This window comes from Ranitomeya imitator, chromosome 4 (genome assembly GCF_032444005.1).
Source record: "Ranitomeya imitator isolate aRanImi1 chromosome 4, aRanImi1.pri, whole genome shotgun sequence".
Taxonomy (NCBI): domain Eukaryota; kingdom Metazoa; phylum Chordata; class Amphibia; order Anura; family Dendrobatidae; genus Ranitomeya; species Ranitomeya imitator.
Genome location: NC_091285.1, coordinates 660,548,893 through 660,571,062, shown reverse-complemented (window position 1 = coordinate 660,571,062; position 22,170 = coordinate 660,548,893). Strand labels below are relative to the sequence as shown.

Sequence of the window (22,170 nt, the reverse complement as noted above, 5' to 3'; positions counted from 1 at the left end):
GGCCGGAAAAGGGGATAAGGTCAGCAGCCCTGGTGATCTGGGGCCGGAAAAGGGGATAAGATCAGCAGCCCTGGTGATCTGGGGCCAGGAAAGGGGATAAGGTCATCATGCCTGGTGATCTGGGGCCGGGAAAGGGGATAAGGTCAGCAGCCCTGGTGATCTGGGACCAGAAAAGGGGATGATGTCAGCAGCCCTGGTGGGCTGGATCAATAATGATTTTGGTATCGGCGTCCTTGGTGATGGAGAACCCCTTTAACCTCTAATGTTGCCCATCCAGGAATGCTCTGCTGCTCTGCCTCCCGGCTTCCTGCACTCCTGAACCTGGGCTGCTCGGAGCAGCAACATGATCGCACCCCTGGGCCACACCGAGCGTTCTCTGCTGGCAGAGGCCATTCTGTCTCTAGGGCATGGGAGGAGATGGACAGGACTGTGCGGCTGCAGATATCTCCCTATGATTGGGCAGAGTGACACAGCCGCTCTGCCTCCCCATTTAGTGCTCAGGGAGTCTGTGCACAACGGATACCTGCCACATCCTGCACGGAGCTTGTGGGGGAACAGCGCCACTAATGTTCTGGGCTTTGTCTCATATTACAGCTCAGTTCCAATCACTTCTGCTGCAGTACCAGCAACAACCTCTGATCAAGAGTGGCGCTATTTCCAAATCTTTTACCTTTTTTTTTTTTTTCTTTTCTTTTTCTCCTTTAGAATAAAGGGTTAAGTTATAAGCAGTTCCGGATAGATAAAGAGGACGACATGTACACACTGGAACAGTGGGAGCGCAGCTTCACCAGCGTCAAAGAGTTAACAGACAACCTGCGGGGCTGCACGCTGAAATCCGGCCAGGAGGTCTTCCACGTGAAGCAGTGTGTGCTGCCAAAATCTGGAGGTACAAGCGCCGAGAGTCAGGCTTTCGCATCAAATGCCGCTGACACATTGTTGCAAAACGGTGCTGTGGAGAACGCTGCGGTGTGGACCGGACCAATATTATAAGATTTGTCCTGGGGAAATCGGGTGGTCGGCTGCCTACATGGGTCTCCTGCCCTCTGGTGGCTGGCAGTGATAGGACGCCTATTTAAAAAAAAAAATAAAAAAAAAAATATATATATATATATTATGTAAAAGAATGTTCCGTAAGATTCATTTAACCCTTTATAACCTGACTATTTTTTTTCCCTTTATTCCAAGTGTCAGAACATAGAAGTGCCATGCAATGTGATTCTCATTATATTATTTAGCTCCCATTATAATAGACCCCGGGGCAGTGACATATTAGCGCCTGTTTACATTGATTGATCATTTACATAAGATGCTTTTTTTCTTTTTTTTTTCCAGAAATTTCCAACTTAACCATCTGTCGGAAAGGGAAGAGCAGCAAGGAGAACGCATTGTCGAGGAATCTAAATTTGAGTCAGCTCAGCTTCCACCAGATCCGAAAAGACGAGATCACACAAGTACGTGCTTTGAATGGGGATATTCCTAATTAAAGGATCCATTATGGCTACTTTTTTTGATTCCTGTAGATGTCAGACTATTTTTACTCCATTATCTCTGCCCTCTGTTCTGCTGCGTGCGGAAGAGTTCTGCTGCGTGCGGAAGAGTTCTGCTGCGTGCGGAAGAGTTCTGCTGCGTGCGGAAGAGTTCTGCTGCGTGCGGAAGAGTTCTGCTGCGTGCGGAAGAGTTCTGCTGCGTGCGGAAGAGTTCTGCTGCGTGCGGAAGAGTTCTGCTGCGTGCGGAAGAGTTCTGCTGCACAAGGCGCAGTCTGTCACCTCTCCTGGGCCTCACACTTGTAGGATCTTAGCCTCTCCTCCAGCTCACAATATGGAGTGATCTATAGAATTATCACTTCTGGATGATTTCACGTCTCGTGGAGCGCCCCTTTCATATTGTACATGTCTTGCAGAAATCCCACCTGGGTCAGGGGACCCGTACGAATATCTACGAGGGGGTTCTCCTAGTGAGCGGTGGTGGTGAGCATGACTTGGACTACGATTACCGGGAACAGAACAATAACTCCCGTGATCTACGAGTGGTCCTGAAAGTGCTGGATCCCAGTCACCAAGACATCTCACTGGTGAGTGCTGTCCGTGCCCTTCTGTATCTGCCCATCTGTGGTGCTGTCCTCCCTAACTTCAATCCTGGCACCATCTTCCTCCAAATTGGCCCCACCACCCAACACCGGTCATATCAGTTATGATCATCTGAAACTGGCTTGTCCTATAGTCTCTATCTGTAGGAAGAAGTGATGGCTGCAGCCAGTTGTCCTATGGTCACACACAGGAAGCTGTACAGGGGGGAGGATCCTGCTGCAGCCAGTTGTCCTACAGTCACACACAGGAAGCTGTACAGGGGGAGGATCCTGCTGCAGCCAGTTGTCCTACAGTCATACGCAGGAAGCTGTACAGGGGGGAGGATTCTGCTGCAGCCAGTTGTCCTACAGTCACACACAGGAAGCTGTACAGGGGGAGGATCCTGCTGCAGCCAGTTGTCCTACAGTCACACACAGGAAGCTGTACAGGGGGAGGATCCTTCTGCAGCCAGTTGTCCTACAGTCACACACAGGAAGCTGTATAGGGGGGAGGATTCTGCTGCAGCCAGTTGTCCTACAGTCACACACAGGAAGCTGTACAGGGGGAGGATCCTGCTGCAGCCAGTTGTCCTACAGTCATACGCAGGAAGCTGTACAGGGGGGAGGATTCTGCTGCAGCCAGTTGTCCTACAGTCACACACAGGAAGCTGTACAGGGGGGAGAATCCTGCTGCAGCCAGTTGTCCTAGAGCCACACACAGAAAGCTGTACAGGGGGGGAGGATCCTGCTGCAGTCAGTTGTCCTACAGTCATACGCAGGAAGCTGTACAGGGGGGAGGGTCCTGCTGCAGCCAGTTGTCCTACAGTCACACACAGGAAGCTCTACAGGGGGAGCATCCTGCTGTAGCCAGTAGTCCTACAGTCACACAGAAAGCTCTACAGGGGGGGAGGAACGTGCTGCAGCCAGTTGTCCTACAGTCACACACAGGAAGCTGTACAGGGGGAGGATCCTGCTGCAGCCAGTTGTCCTACAGTCACACACAGGAAGCTGTACAGGGGGAGGGTCCTGCTGCATCCAGTTGTCCTACAGTCACACACAGAAAGCTCTACAGGGGGAGGATCCTGCTGTAGCCAGTAGTCCTACAGTCACACACAGAAAGCTCTACAGGGGGGGAGGAACGTGCTGCAGCCAGTTGTCCTACAGTCACACACAGGAAGCTGTACAGGGGGAGGATCCTGCTGCAGCCAGTTGTCCTACAGTCACACACAGGAAGCTGTACAGGGGGGAGGGTCCTGCTGCAGCCAGTTGTCCTGCAGTCACACACAGGAAGCTCTACAGGGGGGAAGGTCCTGCTGCAGTCAGTTGTCCTACAGTCACACACTGGAAGCTGTACAGGGGGGAGGATCCTGCTGCAGCTAGTTGTCCTACAGTCATGCTCAGTAGGTCGAGGAGGAGCATGAGTGGAGTGACAGAGCATGTGAGACACACGGAATAGATTTCTTTATATTTTTCTCAATTTTGTTACAATGATAATATTTATAAGGGGAAGTGTTGGGATATTTTTATTTTTGGTGCATTTTCTGAATATATTTTTAAGCTGCTCATACACATTAAATGCAAAACCTGCCAATTTTGGTGGGATTGGATGACCTCTTATGTGTCATGGTGTCCCCTTGCTGTCCCCTGATGACAGATCGTTGATCCTAGCCTTTCATGTCTATAACTTTGCTGTAACATAATATCATACCCCACCACGACATTTATCTCCAGCTTTCTGGCACCTTACCGTCCTTATTTTGCATTTCAGGCTTTCTTCGAGACTGCAAGTCTGATGAGTCAGGTCTCCCACATCCACCTGGTTTTTGTCCATGGGGTTTGTGTCCGGGAATCGGAGAGTGAGTGGTGGCTGACACCTGCGGTGAATAGCGAGCGCTGTATGCTACAGCTGTGTATCCACTTCTGCATTTCTTCTCTCCTTAGACATCATGGTGGAGGAGTTCGTTGAACACGGCCCTTTGGACGTTTGCCTGCGAAAGGATAAATCTCTCATCTCCGCCGGGTGGAAAGTCACAGTGGCCAGACAGCTGGCGAGTGCCCTGAGTTACCTGGTGGGTATCCGCTGCCTGGGACAACCCAGTCCTGTACTGCGCACATTCTGAAGTCTGCAGAATTGGGAATACAGCTCTGGAGTATAATCTATTTAAAAAAAAAAAAAAAAAAATCTGTTGTCCTCCCATAGAAGAGCACACTGGATCCTTCCAGCAGTATAATGCCCCGGAGCGATCCCCCAGACTGTAGATAAATGGGTTCATTGTGTTTCTGCAGGAAGATAAGCGTTTGGTCCATGGAAATGTCTGTGCGAAGAACGTTCTTCTGGCCAGGAAAGGTCTGGAGGACGGGTCCTCTCCATTCATCAAGCTGAGCGACCCCGGAGTGACGTTCACGGTGCTGTCCCGAGAAGGTACTGGATTATATAGTGACCCCTGAGGACTGTATAGAAGCCCACCATATTACCCGTCACGTTCTTCCTGCAGAGCGGGTGGAAAGGATCCCCTGGATCGCCCCAGAGTGTGTCCGCAACGCCTCCTACCTGAGCACCGCCGCAGATAAATGGAGCTTCGGGACCACCCTGCTGGAAATATGTTTTAATGGGGAAGTGCCCTTAAAGGAAAGGACCGCTTCTGAGGTAAGGGGCCGCAAAGAGAGATGTAGTGCCATTCGCCGGCCATTAGAATGTACATATGGGCCCTCCGGTGTCTCGGGGGTGGCGCCAGGGCCTCCGGTGTCTCAGGGGTGCTCGCTGCTGGAGCCAGGAGTGTAACTGGTTAGTATAATTCTGTCTTCTTGCCACCACCACTAGAGGGAGCTCACTGTCTGACTGTCTGATTGCAGCAGTGTAAAGTGTTAGCAGGGAGCTCCCTCTAGTGGTTACTGCACAGAATTGATCTACGGTTAAAAATAAATTTCCGTAGGTTTTTTAACTTCCTCTCTCGTGTCTTCCCATCTTCCTTTTGCAGAAGGAAAGATTTTACGAAAAGGAGTTGGGCCTCCCTGAGCCTTCCTGCAAAGAGCTTGCTGACCTCATAGGTGTATGTCACAATTACAACCCCTCGGGGAGACCGTCCTTCCGGACCATCCTCAGAGACCTGACCCAGCTCCAGCCCCTTGGTGAGCAATGGTCAGGACCTGTCGCCCACAGCCCCAAGAGAAGAAAAAATGGCTGACAGCACTCATAGGTCGGAAGGCCCGTCCAGGTCCAGGGAACCCACTAGGACCATCAGGAATTCAAGTAATACAGATTGACAGCGCTCCATCCAGGTGTATAGTCAAAAAGCAAGTGGATTTATGCTTGACAAAGACCCACCAGGGTCGAAACGTTGCTATTATGGCTTAATAAATCCACTCGTTTTTTGACTATACACCTGGATGGAGCGCTGTCAATCTGTATTACTTGAATTTCTGTCGCCCACAGCCGTCACCGCCTTACCGTGTGGTGCTCACCCTTTGTGCCCGTCTCATCCATAGATCTGTCTGACATTGGCTCCATCAGTCCTGATTTCTCCATCACGGACCCAACCGTATTCCAGAAGCGATACTTAAAGAAGATCCGGGAGCTGGGAGAGGTATTGCTGTAGTTTTCATATTCTAACTATTTTGTGGCACACAACTTTTCGGATGCCATGGTTATGTGCTGCCACCTGGAGGCTGACACTGAGAATACATCTTAAGAAAAAAAAGTCGGCTCCCTCCCCAGTAGGCTACACATGGCCTGCCGCCCCCCAGCTATTTACTTACCTTTGCTTCGGCGGATGCAAATCTTGACCGCAAAATACTGCAAAGCGTCAGACGCTGCAGTGGTAATATGCAGGATTGCCTTATCTCCTTCTGCAGTATTAGTTTTCACACCCCAAGGACTGTTTTTAGACATCCCATGGTTTCACGCGTCTCCAATGAAGTGTCCGAGGAAAGAGGATTTTTGTTACTTTCCATATTTGGGAGAACAACTTAAACAATTTTTGTGAATAGTCGGGCTAAGCAAACCCCCCCCCCCCCCCCCCCCCAATTTTTTTATTTTTTGATTAAACCTTTTTGTAATATATACAATTTTGAGAATTGGTTAAACTGGTTATTGCTTCTTTCTAAAATGGATGAAATTGCAAAGTGCTTGTGGAGACGCGCCAATTTATATTTTTCATTAGACGTTTCCGTTTCAAAGAACGGAAGGATTGTTCATGTTCTGCACTCGTTTCCTAGGTCAGCTTACGTGCAGTGGCTGGGTTCATAGGCAAGGAGCTCAGCGTTTTCAAGCATCTGAATGTGGCCTTATTAGCCGCACAGCTGCATCGCTGGCCCCAACTGTGTACTGTCTGATGGTGCAAGCAGAGGCCACGTTACCTCTGCAGCACCAGTGCAAGGTTAATCCTCAGGAAGCCTGAAAGGGGGTGAACAGTGCACTCATGCAAAAGCATAGTGAGACAACACCTTGAGAAATTTTGACCCTCTGGCTCAAGGTTCCAGCATCTTGGTGGTGTAAGTGATGTAGTGTGAGCGAAGTTCGGTCGCTGCTGTTGCATGTCAGTTTCAGCTGTATAACACAGCCCGCTCACAGAGGCTTAAAAGCCTTCAAAGCTCACTGATTTCTCTCCTCATCCCCCCTCCAGGGACACTTTGGGAAAGTGAGCCTGTACTGCTACGATCCAAATAACGATGGGACGGGGGAGATGGTCGCTGTGAAGTCCCTGAAGTCTGGGTGCGGTCAGCAGTTGGAGACCAGCTGGAAAGGAGAAATCCGGATACTGAAGACCCTCTACCATGAGAACATTGTGAAATATAAAGGCTGCTGCAGCGAGCAAGGTAGGTCTGCTTCCCCTCGCTTCTGCTTCCTCTCGCTCCCGCTCCCTTTTGCTCCCCTCCCGCTTACCCTCGCTCCCTTTTGCTCCCCTCCCGCTTACCCTCGCTCCCTTTCTCTCTTCCTCCCTCTTCCCTTGCTTCCGCTCACTTTTGCTTTCCTCTCTTTTCCCCTTGCTCTCGCTCCCTTTTGCTCCCTCCTGCTTCTTCTCGCTTCCGCTCCCTTTTGCTTCCCCTTGCTTCTGCTTTCCCCCTGCTCCCGCCTCCCCCTCGCTCCCTTTTGCTCCCCCTCGCTCCCTTTTGCTCCCCCTCGCTCCCTTTTGCTCCCCCTCGCTCCCTTTTGCTCCCCCTCGCTCCCTTTTGCTCCCCCTCGCTCCCTTTTGCTCCCCCTCGCTCCCTTTTGCTCCCCCTCGCTCCCTTTTGCTCCCCCCTGCTCCCTTTTGCTCCCCCTCGCTCCCTTTTGCTCCCCCTCACTCCCTCTTGGTCCCTTTTGCTCCCCCTCGCTCCCTCTTGGTCCCTTTTGCTCCCCCTCGCTCCCTCTTGGTCCCTTTTGCTCCCCCTCGCTCCCTTTTGCTCCCCCTCGCTCCCTTTTGCTCCCCCTCGCTCCCTTTTGCTCCCCCCTGCTCCCTTTTGCTCCCCCTCGCTCCCTTTTGCTCCCCCTCGCTCCCTTTTGCTCCCCCTCGCTCCCTTTTGCTCCCCCTCGCTCCCTTTTGCTCCCCCTCGCTCCCTTTTGCTCCCCCTCGCTCCCTTTTGCTCCCCTCGCTCCCTTTTGCTCCCCTCGCTCCCTTTTGCTCCCCTCGCTCCCTCTTGGTCCCTTTTGCTCCCCCTCGCTCCCTCTTGGTCCCTTTTGCTCCCCCTCGCTCCCTTTTGCTCCCCCTCGCTCCCTTTTGCTCCCCCTCGCTCCCTTTTGCTCCCCCTCGCTCCCTTTTGCTCCCCCCTGCTCCCTTTTGCTCCCCCTCGCTCCCTTTTGCTCCCCCCTGCTCCCTTTTGCTCCCCCTCGCTCCCTTTTGCTCCCCCTCGCTCCCTTTTGCTCCCCCTCGCTCCCTTTTGCTCCCCCTCGCTCCCTTTTGCTCCCCCTCGCTCCCTTTTGCTCCCCCTCGCTCCCTTTTGCTCCCCCTCGCTCCCTTTTGCTCCCCCTCGCTCCCTTTTGCTCCCCCTCGCTCCCTTTTGCTCCCCCTCGCTCCCTTTTGCTCCCCCTCGCTCCCTTTTGCTCCCCCTCGCTCCCTTTTGCTCCCCCTCGCTCCCTTTTGCTCCCCCTCGCTCCCTTTTGCTCCCCCTCGCTCCCTTTTGCTCCCCCTCGCTCCCTTTTGCTCCCCCTCGCTCCCTTTTGCTCCCCCTCGCTCCCTTAAGCTCCCCCTCGCTCCCTTAAGCTCCCTCTCGCCCCATCTGCCATATTCATCCCCTATTATCTGTGTCCGCAGGAGATAAGATCGTGCAGCTCATTATGGAGTACGTCCCTCTGGGCAGTCTGCGGGATTATCTACCCAAACACAACGTGCCCCTGCCTCAGATATTACTGTTTGCCCAGCAGATCTGTGAGGTGGGGTCTCTGCTCTCTCGGTTTCGCGGGGGCTGTGGTGGGTATGGCGGTGGCATACATTGATCCATCTCTTGTACACACAGGGCATGGCATACCTGCACTCTCAGCATTACATCCATCGGGATCTCGCTGCCCGGAACGTCCTGGTGGAGAATGAGAATGTGGTGAAGATCGGCGATTTTGGCCTCGCTAAAGCCGTGCCGGAAGGACATGAGTATTACCGCGTAAGAGAGGATGGCGACAGCCCTGTGTTTTGGTAAGAGCCGGGTATGGGGTCTTTATTTTGCACTGCTCTGACAATGGCTCCCTCTCCGCTTCCCATTGAAAGCACATGTACGCTCAACTGGACTGAGCGTGCAGTAGTGTAGGTAGTGTGCATTCTGTGTGGTGCTGCCACCTGGAGGCCGCGTTCGTTATATCTCTAGGGCAATGGGCAGGGGCGCCTGCGTGCTGCCACTTACCAACTACATGCTTTCACTTTTTTTTCCTTGCCTCTAGGTACGCCACGGAGTGTCTAAAGGAATGCAAGTTCTTCTATTCCTCTGATGTCTGGTCGTTTGGGGTGACGCTCTATGAACTTTTGACTCAGTGTGACTCCAGTCTCAGTCCCCCGACTGTAAGTCCATATTTCTTCTCTTCTACAATTATAGACAGGGGGCAGGCAATGGAGCCATTTTTCAGAAAAGCAGCGTTATGTGTAACACAGTCCCCCGTGGTTTTTTGGTTCCTTTACTAGTTTCCACCTGTCATATCTCACACGTTGTTTGCAGACCCTCCTGCTGTTCTGTCCTCCGGTGCCCCCAGTAATGTCAGTCTCCCATCAGCATCGTTCTCCCATTCACACCGTGTGCCCGCGCGTATCATTTCCCAGGAGCCTCCGGCTGTCTCTTCCCTTTCACCGTCAGCGTCACAATCCCCCCAGTAGTCTCAGCCATCTCTTTGCTCTGTCAGTGTAATAATCTCCCCAGCAGTCCTAGCTGTCTCTTCCCTCTCTGTGTAATGATCTCCCCAGCAGTCCCAGCCATCCTTGCTCTGTGTAATGATCTCCCCAGCAGTCCCAGCCATCTCTTTGCGCTAACGATCTCCCCAGCAGTCCCAGCCATCTCTGCTCTGTGTCTGTGTAATGATCTCCCCAGCAGTCCCAGCCATATTTGCTCTGTCTATGTAATGATCTCCCTAGCAGTCCTAGCCATCTCTTTGCTCTGTGTAATGATCTGCCCAGCAGTCCCAGCCATCTCTTTGCTCTGTGTTTGTGTAATGATCTCCCCAGCAGTCCCAGCCATCTTTGCACTGTCTGTGTAATGATCTCCCCAGCAGTCCTAGCCATCTTTGCTCTGTGTAATGATCTCCCCAGCAGTCCTAGCCATCTTTGCTCTGTGTAATGATCTCCCCAGCAGTCCCAGCCATCTCTTTGCTCTCTGTGTAATGATCTCCCCAGCAGTCCCAGCCATCTTTGCTCTGTGTAATGATCTCCCCAGCAGTCCCAGCCATCTTTGCTCTGTGTAATGATCTCCCCAGCAGTCCCAGCCATCTTTGCTCTGTGTAATGATCTCCCCAGCAGTCCCAGCCATCTTTGCTCTGTGTCTGTGTAATGATCTCCCCAGCAGTCCCAGCCATCTTTGCTTTGTCTGTGTAATGATCTCCCCAGCAGTCCCAGCCATCTCTTTGCTCTGTGTAATGATCTCCCCAGCAGTCCCAGCCATCTTTGCACTGTCTGTGTAATGATCTCCCCAGCAGTCCTAGCCATCTTTGCTCTGTGTAATGATCTCCCCAGCAGTCCTAGCCATCTTTGCTCTGTGTAATGATCTCCCCAGCAGTCCCAGCCATCTTTGCTCTGTGTCTGTGTAATGATCTCCCCAGCAGTCCCAGCCATCTTTGCTTTGTCTGTGTAATGATCTCCCCAGCAGTCCCAGCCATCTCTTTGCTCTCTGTGTAATGATCTCCCTAGCAGTCCCAGCCATCTCTTTGCTCTGTCTGTGTAATGATCTCCCCAGCAGTCCCAGCCATCTTTGCTCTGTGTCTATGTAATGATCTCCCCAGCAGCCCCAGCCATCTTTGCTCTGTGTAATGATCTCCTAGCAGTCCCAGCCATCTTTGCTCTGTGTAATGATCTCCCCAGCAGTCCCAGCCATCTTTGCTCTGTGTCTATGTAATGATCTCCCCAGCAGCCCCAGCCATCTTTGCTCTGTGTAATGATCTCCTAGCAGTCCCATCCATCTTTGCTCTGTGTAATGATCTCCCCAGCAGCCCCAGCCATCTTTGCTCTGTCTGTGTAATGATCTCCCCAGCAGTCCCAGCCATCTTTGCTCTGTCTGTGTAATGATCTCCCCAGCAGTCCCAGCCATCTCTTTGCGCTAACGATCTCCCCAGCAGTCCCAGCCATCTCTGCTCTCTGTGTAATTATCTCCCCAGCAGTCCCAGCCATCTTTGCTCTGTGTAATGATCTCCTAGCAGTCCCAGCCATCTTTGCTCTGTGTAATGATCTCCCCAGCAGTCCCAGCCATCTTTGCTCTGTGTCTGTGTAATGATCTCCCCAGCAGTCCCAGCCATCTCTTTGCTCTGTGTCTGTGTAATGATCTCCCCAGCAGTCCCAGCCATCTCTTTGCTCTGTCTGTGTAATGATCTCCCCAGCAGTCCCAGCCATCTCTTTGCTCTGTGTTTGTGTAATGATCTCCCCAGCAGTCCCAGCCATCTTTGCTCTGTGTAATGATCTCCCAGCAGTCCCAGCCATCTTTGCTCTGTGTAATGATCTCCCCAGCAGTCCCAGCCATCTTTGCACTGTCTGTGTAATGATCTCCCCAGCAGTCCTAGCCATCTTTGCTCTGTGTAATGATCTCCCCAGCAGTCCCAGCCATCTTTGCTCTGTGTAATGATCTCCCCAGCAGTCCCAGCCATCTTTGCTTTGTCTGTGTAATGATCTCCCCAGCAGTCCTAGCCATCTTTGCTCTGTGTAATGATCTCCTAGCAGTCCTAGCCATCTTTGCTCTGTGTAATGATCTCCTAGCAGTCCCAGCCATCTTTGCTCTGTGTAATGATCTCCTAGCAGTCCCAGCCATCTTTGCTCTCTGTGTAATGATCTCCCCAGCAGTCCCAGCCATCTTTGCTCTGTGTAATGATCTCCTAGCAGTCCCAGCCATCTTTGCTCTCTGTGTAATGATCTCCCCAGCAGTCCCAGCCATCTTTGCTCTGTGTCTGTGTAATGATCTCCCCAGCAGTCCTAGCCATCTTTGCTCTGTGTAATGATCTCCCCAGCAGTCCCAGCCATCTTTGCTCTGTGTAATGATCTCCCCAGCAGTCCCAGCCATCTTTGCTCTGTGTAATGATCTCCCCAGCAGTCCCAGCCATCTTTGCTTTGTCTGTGTAATGATCTCCCCAGCAGTCCCAGCCATCTTTGCTCTGTGTAATGATCTCCCCAGCGGTCCCAGCCATCTTTGCTCTGTGTAATGATCTCCCCAGCAGTCCTAGCCATCTCTTTGCTCTGTGTCTGTGTAATGATCTCCCCAGCAGTCCCAGCCATCTCTTTGCGCTAACGATCTCCCCAGCAGTCCCAGCCATCTCTGCTCTCTGTGTAATGATCTCCCCAGCAGTCCCAGCCATCTTTGCTCTGTGTAATGATCTCCCCAGCAGTCCCAGCCATATTTGCTCTGTCTGTGTAATGATCTCCCCAGCAGTCCCAGCCATCTCTTTGCTCTCTGTGTAATGATCTCCCCAGCAGTCCCAGCCATCTCTTTGCTCTGTCTGTGTAATGATCTCCCCAGCAGTCCCAGCCATCTTTGCTCTGTGTAATGGTCTCCCCAGCAGTCCCAGCCATCTCTTTGCACTGTCTGTGTAATGATCTCCCAGCAGTCCCAGCCATCTTTGCTCTGTGTCTGTGTAATGATCTCCCAGCAGTCCCAGCCATCTTTGCTCTGTGTAATGATCTCCCCAGCAGTCCCAGCCATCTTTGCTCTGTGTAATGATCTCCCAGCAGTCCCAGCCATCTTTGCTCTGTGTAATGATCTCCCCAGCAGTCCCAGCCATCTTTGCTCTGTGTAATGATCTCCCCAGCAGTCCCAGCCATCTTTGCTCTGTGTCTGTGTAATGATCTCCCAGCAGTCCCAGCCATCTTTGCCCTGTCTGTGTAATGATCTCCCAGCAGTCCCAGCCATCTTTGCTCTGTGTCTGTGTAATGATCTCCCAGCAGTCCCAGCCATCTTTGCTCTGTGTAATGATCTCCCAGCAGTCCCAGCCATCTTTGCTCTGTGTAATGATCTCCCAGCAGTCCCAGCCATCTTTGCTCTGTGTAATGATCTCCCCAGCAGTCCCAGCCATATTTGCTCTGTCTGTGTAATGATCTCCCCAGCAGTCCCAGCCATCTCTTTGCTCTCTGTGTAATGATCTCCCCAGCAGTCCCAGCCATCTCTTTGCTCTGTCTGTGTAATGATCTCCCCAGCAGTCCCAGCCATCTTTGCTCTGTGTAATGGTCTCCCCAGCAGTCCCAGCCATCTCTTTGCACTGTCTGTGTAATGATCTCCCAGCAGTCCCAGCCATCTTTGCTCTGTGTCTGTGTAATGATCTCCCAGCAGTCCCAGCCATCTTTGCTCTGTGTAATGATCTCCCCAGCAGTCCCAGCCATCTTTGCTCTGTGTAATGATCTCCCAGCAGTCCCAGCCATCTTTGCTCTGTGTAATGATCTCCCCAGCAGTCCCAGCCATCTTTGCTCTGTGTAATGATCTCCCCAGCAGTCCCAGCCATCTTTGCTCTGTGTCTGTGTAATGATCTCCCAGCAGTCCCAGCCATCTTTGCCCTGTCTGTGTAATGATCTCCCAGCAGTCCCAGCCATCTTTGCTCTGTGTCTGTGTAATGATCTCCCAGCAGTCCCAGCCATCTTTGCTCTGTGTAATGATCTCCCAGCAGTCCCAGCCATCTTTGCTCTGTGTAATGATCTCCCAGCAGTCCCAGCCATCTTTGCTCTGTGTCTGTGTAATGATCTCCCAGCAGTCCCAGCCATCTTTGCCCTGTCTGTGTAATGATCTCCCAGCAGTCCCAGCCATCTTTGCTCTGTGTCTGTGTAATGATCTCCCAGCAGTCCCAGCCATCTTTGCTCTGTGTAATGATCTCCCTAGCAGTCCCAGCCATCTTTGCTCTGTCTGTGTAATGATCTCCCCAGCAGTCCCAGCCATCTTTGCTCTGTGTAATGATCTCCCAGCAGTCCCAGCCATCTTTGCTCTGTGTAATGATCTCCCAGCAGTCCCAGCCATCTTTGCTCTGTGTCTGTGTAATGATCTCCCAGCAGTCCCAGCCATCTTTGCTCTGTGTAATGATCTCCCAGCAGTCCCAGCCATCTTTGCTCTGTGTCTGTGTAATGATCTCCCAGCAGTCCCAGCCATCTTTGCTCTGTGTAATGATCTCCCCAGCAGTCCCAGCCATCTTTGCTCTGTGTCTGTGTAATGATCTCCCAGCAGTCCCAGCCATCTTTGCTCTGTGTAATGATCTCCCAGCAGTCCTAGCCATCTTTGCTCTGTGTCTGTGTAATGATCTCCCAGCAGTCCCAGCCATCTTTGCTCTGTGTAATGATCTCCCAGCAGTCCCAGCCATCTTTGCTCTGTGTCTGTGTAATGATCTCCCAGCAGTCCCAGCCATCTTTGCTCTGTCTGTGTAATGATCTCCCAGCAGTCCCAGCCATCTTTGCTCTGTGTAATGATCTCCCCAGCAGTCCCAGCCATATTTGCTCTGTCTGTGTAATGATCTCCCCAGCAGTCCCAGCCATCTCTTTGCTCTCTGTGTAATGATCTCCCCAGCAGTCCCAGCCATCTCTTTGCTCTGTCTGTGTAATGATCTCCCCAGCAGTCCCAGCCATCTTTGCTCTGTGTAATGATCTCCCCAGCAGTCCCAGCCATCTTTGCTCTGTGTAATGATCTCCCAGCAGTCCTAGCCATCTTTGCTCTGTGTCTGTGTAATGATCTCCCAGCAGTCCCAGCCATCTTTGCTCTGTGTAATGATCTCCCAGCAGTCCCAGCCATCTTTGCTCTGTGTCTGTGTAATGATCTCCCAGCAGTCCCAGCCATCTTTGCTCTGTGTCTGTGTAATGATCTCCCAGCAGTCCCAGCCATCTTTGCTCTGTGTAATGATCTCCCAGCAGTCCCAGCCATCTTTGCTCTGTGTCTGTGTAATGATCTCCCAGCAGTCCCAGCCATCTTTGCTCTGTGTCTGTGTAATGATCTCCCAGCAGTCCCAGCCATCTTTGCTCTGTGTAATGATCTCCCCAGCAGTCCCAGCCATATTTGCTCTGTCTGTGTAATGATCTCCCCAGCAGTCCCAGCCATCTCTTTGCTCTCTGTGTAATGATCTCCCCAGCAGTCCCAGCCATCTCTTTGCTCTGTCTGTGTAATGATCTCCCCAGCAGTCCCAGCCATCTTTGCTCTGTGTAATGATCTCCCAGCAGTCCCAGCCATCTTTGCTCTGTGTAATGATCTCCCAGCAGTCCCAGCCATCTTTGCTCTGTGTAATGATCTCCCCAGCAGTCCCAGCCATCTTTGCTCTGTGTAATGATCTCCCAGCAGTCCCAGCCATCTTTGCTCTGTGTAATGATCTCCCAGCAGTCCCAGCCATCTTTGCTCTGTGTAATGATCTCCCAGCAGTCCCAGCCATCTCTTTGCACTGTCTGTGTAATGATCTCCCAGCAGTCCCAGCCATCTTTGCTCTGTCTGTGTAATGATCTCCCAGCAGTCCCAGCCATCTTTGCTCTGTGTAATGATCTCCCAGCAGTCCCAGCCATCTTTGCTCTGTGTAATGATCTCCCAGCAGTCCCAGCCATCTTTGCTCTGTGTAATGATCTCCCCAGCAGTCCCAGCCATCTTTGCTCTGTGTCTGTGTAATGATCTCCCAGCAGTCCCAGCCATCTTTGCTCTGTGTAATGATCTCCCCAGCAGTCCCAGCCATCTTTGCTCTGTGTAATGATCTCCCCAGCAGTCCCAGCCATCTTTGCTCTGTGTCTGTGTAATGATCTCCCAGCAGTCCCAGCCATCTTTGCTCTGTGTAATGATCTCCCAGCAGTCCCAGCCATCTTTGCTCTGTGTAATGATCTCCCAGCAGTCCCAGCCATCTTTGCTCTGTGTAATGATCTCCCAGCAGTCCCAGCCATCTTTGCTCTGTGTAATGATCTCCCCAGCAGTCCCAGCCATCTTTGCTCTGTGTAATGATCTCCCAGCAGTCCCAGCCATCTTTGCTCTGTGTAATGATCTCCCAGCAGTCCCAGCCATCTTTGCTCTGTGTAATGATCTCCCAGCAGTCCCAGCCATCTCTCTGCTCTCACAGGTATGAGCTGATACAGATTTCTGCTGGCTTAGAGTATAGCAGACTTGTCATGACACCACACCCCCTTGTGATTGGCCACACCCCCTCGTGCTTGGCCACACCCCCTTATTAGCCCTACCCACTTTTTGGAAAGATGGCGTAGAAGGCTTAAAAGCACAAAACGTCAGTCGTGTCAATAAAATAACCATAGTAGTATAGCCCACCTGCTATCCTCCCATCTCATAACACTGCTAGCTTGCCTTTTCGCCATGCTTTACACTGCCGCCCTACTTGTTCCGGCCTGTTGCTGTGTACTGGCTCGGCCGGACGCCTGTGCTCGCAGAGCCTGCTTCCCTTACTGTGAGATTTCGGCCTACGCTCACACGCCGCCCTCTTTACTAGAGATTCATAGAGATGATTGGCGTCACCCAAGGACAGATGACGGTGGTGCGGCTCATCGATTTGCTGGACCGGGGCCAGAGACTTCCTTGTCCGGATAAATGTCCGTCAGAGGTAAGCAGCATGACTGTAACAAGATATTAGGATCTCTGCTTGCTGTCAGTGAATGCAGCATGCTCCCTTATATCTAGAGTCTACAGAACAAGACTGGATCGGAGTGCAAAAAGAGAGCGCAGAGATCTTAAGGGTGTATTCCCATCTCCCAATATGTAGTAGGTGTAAGAATAATAATATTTAGCAAATATCTCCAATTAGAAATGTAGGATAGTTCTTCTGATAAGCCTATGGTGCTTACCCCATGTAACTGACAGTGACCGTTAGCTGTTAGTGATTGTATCCATTTATACCTAAGCTACCGCAATGCCCTGCACATGGGGTAAGTGACATGGCTAATCAGGAGAACCATACTACAATTCTAATTGGAATATTTTCTAATAATATTATTCCTACAACCTATTGGCATGGAAATACCCCTTTTACTTGGTGAATAACTGAAGTACAATGATTGTTTGGAGCCTTTCATGATGTCTTTTCTTGCTAGATCTATAAGCTGATGAAGAACTGCTGGGAGACGGAGGCGAATTTTCGGCCATCGTTTCAAACCCTCATCCCGATACTGAAAGCCTTCCATAACACGTACAGCAGCACACAGGCACCGTCTGTTCAGGAGCTACTATAGCAATGGTGAGAATCATTCCCTTTAAGAGAAGTTGTTGATCGCACGGAGGAGGGGGGTGATTCTCTGCTGCGCTCCTGCCAAGGAGAAGAAATTCTGCAGTTAATCTGGTCAGTGCCATGATTCAGCCTGTAGGTGGCGCTGCACAAGGCAGGTGGGGCCTTAAAGGGATGTGTTCATCTCCAAGATCCTGTCCAAATATGTACTAGGTGTAATAATAAATATTAGCAAATACCTCCAATTAGAAATGTAGTATAGTTCTTCTGATTCGCTATGTTGCTTACCCCATGTGCAGGGCATTGCAGTAACTGTGTAACTAAGTACCTAAGCTACTGCAATGCCTGCACATGAGGTAAGCGACATAGTGAATCAGAAGAACTATACTACATTTCTAATTGGAGGTATTTGCTAATATTTATTATTACACCTACTACATATTGGGACAGGATCTTGGAGATGGGAATACCGCGTTTAACCCCTGTGAGGTGACAACCTGCACTGGTGGCTTCATGGATCTTGTCTGGGATTGGAGTCTGGTCCTCAGGACTGTGTGAGATGTGCACCTAATGCGGCATAATAGTGCTGCGCCTGACACTATATGCCGGGTTATATAGGTATACCTATAGGGTAATGGAAACAAAATGGCACGACAATGGTTTCCCATGTTCTTATTGGAATGTGCACATTGTACCTTCAGACTGAAGGCGGCAAAACCACAAAGGAAAAAGTATGGAAGCAAGGAGTGAGCAATCTTGTGTGAAACGAACGAGAATGTGTTAGATCTTACATTCCTCACAGTCCCCCTCCTTTATTTCGATGGCCGCTTTATTCCCCCTCTTTTATTGTGATGACCGCTTTATTCCCCCTCTTTTATTGTGATGACCGCTTTATTCCCCCTCCTTTATCCTGATGGCCGCTTTATTCCCCCTCCTTTATTCTGATGGCCGCTTTATTCCCCCCCCCTTTATTGTGATGGCCGCTTTATTCCCCCTCCTTTATTGTGATGGCCGCTTTATTCCCCCTCCTTTATTGTGATGGCCGCTTTATTCCCCCTCCTTTATTGTGATGGCCGCTTTATTCCCCCCCTTTATTGTGATGGCCGCTTTATTCCTCCTCCTTTATTGTGATGGCCGCTTTATTCCCCCTCCTTTATCTGATGGCCGCTTTATCCCCCCTCCTTTATTCTGATGGCCGCTTTATTCCCCCTTCTTAATTGTGATGGCCGCTTTATTCCCCCCCTTTATTGTGATGGCCGCTTTATTCCCCCTCCTTTATCCTGATGGCCGCTTTATTCCCCCTTCTTAATTGTGATGGCCGCTTTATTCCCCCCCTTTATTGTGATGGCCGCTTTATTCCCCCTCCTTTATCCTGATGGCCGCTTTATTCCCCCTCCTTTATTCTGATGGCCGCTTTATTCCCCCTTCTTAATTGTGATGGCCGCTTTATTCCCCCCCTTTATTGTGATGGCCGCTTTATTCCCCCTCCTTTATCCTGATGGCCGCTTTATTCCCCCTTCTTAATTGTGATGGCCGCTTTATTCCCCCCCTTTATTGTGATGGCCGCTTTATTCCCCCTCCTTTATCCTGATGGCCACTTTATTCCCTCTCCTTTTATTGTGATGGCCGCTTTATTCCCCCCCCTTTTATTCTGATGGCCGCTTTATTCCCCCTCCTTTATTCTGATGGCTGCTTTATTCCCCCTCCTTTATTCTGATGACCGCTTTATTCCCCCTCCTTTATTGTGATGGCCGCTTTATTCCCTCTCCTTTATCCTGATGGCCACTTTATTCCCCCTCCTTTATTCTGATGGCCGCTTTATTCCCCCTCCTTTATTGTGATGGCCGCTTTATTCCCCCCCTTTATTGTGATGGCCGCTTTATTCCCCCTCCTTTATTGTGATGGCCGCTTTATTCCCCCTCCTTTATTGTGATGGCCGCTTTATTCCCCCCCTTTATTGTGATGGCCGCTTTATTCCTCCTCCTTTATTGTGATGGCCGCTTTATTCCCCCTCCTTTATCCTGATGGCCGCTTTATTCCCCCTCCTTTATTCTGATGGCCGCTTTATTCCCCCTTCTTAATTGTGATGGCCGCTTTATTCCCCCCCTTTATTGTGATGGCCGCTTTATTCCCCCTCCTTTATCCTGATGGCCGCTTTATTCCCTCTCCTTTTATTCTGATGGCTGCTTTATTCCCCCCCCTTTTATTCTGATGGCCGCTTTATTCCCCCTCCTTTATTCTGATGGCTGCTTTATTCCCCCTCCTTTATTCTGATGACCGCTTTATTCCCCCTCCTTTTATTCTGATGACCGCTTTATTCCCCCTCCTTTATTCTGATGGCCGCTTTATTCCCCCTCCTTTTATTCTGATGACCGCTTTATTCCCCCTCCTTTATTCTGATGACCGCTTTATTCCCCCTCCTTTATTCTGATGGCCGCTTTATTCCCCCTCCTTTATTCTGATGGCCGCTTTATTCCCCCCCTTTATTGTGATGGCCGCTTTATTCCCTCCCTTTATTGTGATGGCCGCTTTATTCCCCCTCCTTTATTCTGATGACCGCTTTATTCCCCCTTCTTTATTCTGATGACCGCTTTATTCCCCCTGGGAAATTCAGCAGCTTCATCAATTAGTCACCTGTCATGGCTTCCAATGAACAGAAATGTCTCATCAAGAGATCATTTGTGGAATCAGCGGCCTTCACAAAGCTTTTGCTACCATCAGGTATGTTTTGCCTCCAGTTCTGAATCCTATTCTGCGCAACTGTTGTAATCCGGAATATGGCAATAACCACTCAACTTTGTAAAAAAAAAAAAAAAAAAAAAAGACGACAGTCCATCAGTACCGTTACACACGGTCAGTCAGTACAGAAAATTGCTTGAACCTTGAAGGTATCCTCAAGTGCAGTCATGAAAGCTATCACTGTGATAAAACTCACTCTGAGGATGGCCTCAGGAAACTAAGACCAAGAATTCCATCTGCTGCAGAGGATAAGTTCATTAGAGTTACCAACCTCACAAAATAAAAACTGACGGCACAGATACCTGAAGAAGCAGACTTTTATGTTTCAATTGCTGCAAAGGGGCCAATACTGAGACAAACCGTCTGTTTTGCACTTGGAGGGACCATCCTTTGTGTTACAACAGGATGATGAACCAACTCTCCTCCATGCCATGTAAGGGGCCAAGACCAAGAAGGGAGGGGACGGAGGCTGCCTCAGATGGCATGGCCTCCTTAAAGGGAAACTGTCAGCAGGACTGTGCACAGTAACCTACACACAGTGTCAGGTCGGCGCTGTTATTACAATGATACCTGGTGATGAAATCCATCTTGTCGTTGGTTTTCAATTAATGATATGCTCATGCTCCGGGGTGGCCTGTGGGGGGTCTTCATGTGGTGCCACAACAGAAGACGGATTTCATCACCAGGTATCATTGTAATCAGTATAATGGCGCCGACCTGACACTGTCTGTAGGTTACTGTGCAAAATCCTGCTGACAGGTTCCACACAACCTCAACCCAACTGAGATGCTTTGTGATGAGTCGGACCGTAAAGTGAAGGCCCAGTAGCCGTCAAGTCCTTGGCACCTCTGGGGTCTTCCTCAGGACTGTTTGCAGCCTCTGACGACCTGATGAAGCTGCTGAAAGAACGGCAACGGGGGGGGGGGGTTAAAAGCATCATCAGAGTACGAGGGGGCACTGTGCGGATTACTTCACACGTGTTTCTTTACTCGTTTCCACATGTTTTCAATCAGCCTGAATCTACAATGTGCACACTCCAATAAGAACAAGGAAAAGCATTGTAGGGGCAGGGGTGTCCTAACTTCTCACTGGGGCTGTATATCTGTGTGTGTCTATATAGCAAGAGTCAACACCCCTCCCCCAGTTAAAAAAAATAAATAAATTATACATATATTTTACTAGATTGTGGCCCGATTCTAACGCATCGGGTATTCTAGAATATGCATGTCCCCTTAGTATATAGACAATGATGATTCCAGAATTCGCGGCAGACTGTGCCCGTCGCTGATTGGTCGAGGCAACCTTTATGACATCATCGTCGCCATGGCAACCATTATGACATCATCGTCGCTGTGCCCATTGCTGATTGGTCGAGGCCGCCAGGCCTCGACCAGAGACGCGGGATTTCTACGTCGATGATGTGCCCGTCGCTGATTGGTCGAGGCCTGGCAATCAGAGAGCCGGGATTTCCAGGACAGACAGACGGAAAAACCCTTAGACAATTTTATATATATAGATTAGCTATTGCTATAGGTGAGCTAGATGAGGTGTGTTTGTTTTTTTTAATCAGTTTTTCTTTTTCAGGTCAAGGCTATGTAAGCGTGGAGCATGGACTACCTACGACGGCTGTTACTTGTACCACGTGGCGGTGATGTCCCCGTACGGAGGGTCTCGTCGTCACTGGAGCAGTGTTAACCACTTCAGGTGCAGATCTGTGAAGAGACCCTGTGTGGTCCCCATATAATGATGGGCTCAGACCGGTTGGGGCAGCAGACTGAGCGGACAGTACCCCACCCTGTGTCACCACACAGAAGCTGTGAAGTTCCTGGCGTCCTCCCGTGCTGTACGGCCCCCCGAGGCCGGAGTCCCCCGTGTTGCATGTTACATGTGAAATGCAAAATGTATGCATAAAACTGGTGCAATATTGCAGTATTTTCTGGATATCTGTGCAATCCCCTCCTATTTCCCAGGCAATGTGCAGCTCTCAGCCAGCTGACTGGACATGCTTGGACTTTTAGTACTACAGTAGCTGGAGCTCCTTCGGTTGCCTTTCCTTTCCATATGAAGCCTTAAAATCTGTGAAATGTGTTTCTCTGTGCCTGCACGTTATGGAGGGGGGCTGACCTCCCGACGTGGCGCCCTTATACTGTGCTCTTTTTTTAGGGGGTTTATTGCCCCTGTTCAGATGTGAAATATTAAACTGCTTAAGGGGAGTGTGCCAGCTTGATTTTGTAGGGTACATTGGTCCCAATACACAATGCAACAGTTGTCCTAACACATTTACAACATCTTAACCCTTTCACGACATGCGCAGTAATAGTATGGCGCATGCCGTGTCTCCCCCTTTGATGTGGGCTCCGGCGGTGAGCCCACATCAAAGTCGCAACATGTCAGCTGTTTTGTACAGCTGACATGTGCGCGCAATAGCGGCGGGTGAAATCGCTATTCACCCGCCGCTATTAACTTGTTAAATGCCGCTGTCAAACGCAGACAGCGGCACTTAACCGGCGCTTCCGGCCGGGCGGCCGGAAATGATGTCATCGCCGACCCCCGTCATATGATCGGGGTCGGCGATGCATCAGAAAGGTAACCATAGAGGTCCTTGAGACCT

At 50.7% G+C, this 22,170-nt stretch overlaps 1 protein-coding gene across 1 annotated transcript in view; it reads left to right on the top strand.

Annotated features, from left to right (window-relative positions):
• TYK2 (tyrosine kinase 2) overlaps positions 1 to 21,772 on the top strand; it is a 45,864-nt gene extending 24,092 nt beyond the window's left edge. Inside the window, exons 10-25 of the mRNA XM_069767088.1 lie at positions 706 to 886; positions 1,333 to 1,451; positions 1,901 to 2,071; positions 3,834 to 3,921; positions 4,007 to 4,134; positions 4,352 to 4,487; positions 4,561 to 4,712; positions 5,044 to 5,194; positions 5,552 to 5,649; positions 6,688 to 6,880; positions 8,296 to 8,414; positions 8,498 to 8,670; positions 8,913 to 9,030; positions 16,092 to 16,202; positions 16,690 to 16,832; positions 21,144 to 21,772. Of these exons, the coding sequence (XP_069623189.1) occupies positions 706 to 886; positions 1,333 to 1,451; positions 1,901 to 2,071; positions 3,834 to 3,921; positions 4,007 to 4,134; positions 4,352 to 4,487; positions 4,561 to 4,712; positions 5,044 to 5,194; positions 5,552 to 5,649; positions 6,688 to 6,880; positions 8,296 to 8,414; positions 8,498 to 8,670; positions 8,913 to 9,030; positions 16,092 to 16,202; positions 16,690 to 16,827 (2,076 nt within the window). The 3' untranslated portion in view covers positions 16,828 to 16,832; positions 21,144 to 21,772. The remainder of the gene's footprint in view (positions 1 to 705; positions 887 to 1,332; positions 1,452 to 1,900; positions 2,072 to 3,833; positions 3,922 to 4,006; positions 4,135 to 4,351; positions 4,488 to 4,560; positions 4,713 to 5,043; positions 5,195 to 5,551; positions 5,650 to 6,687; positions 6,881 to 8,295; positions 8,415 to 8,497; positions 8,671 to 8,912; positions 9,031 to 16,091; positions 16,203 to 16,689; positions 16,833 to 21,143) is intronic.
• Positions 21,773 to 22,170: the final 398 nt, after the last annotated feature.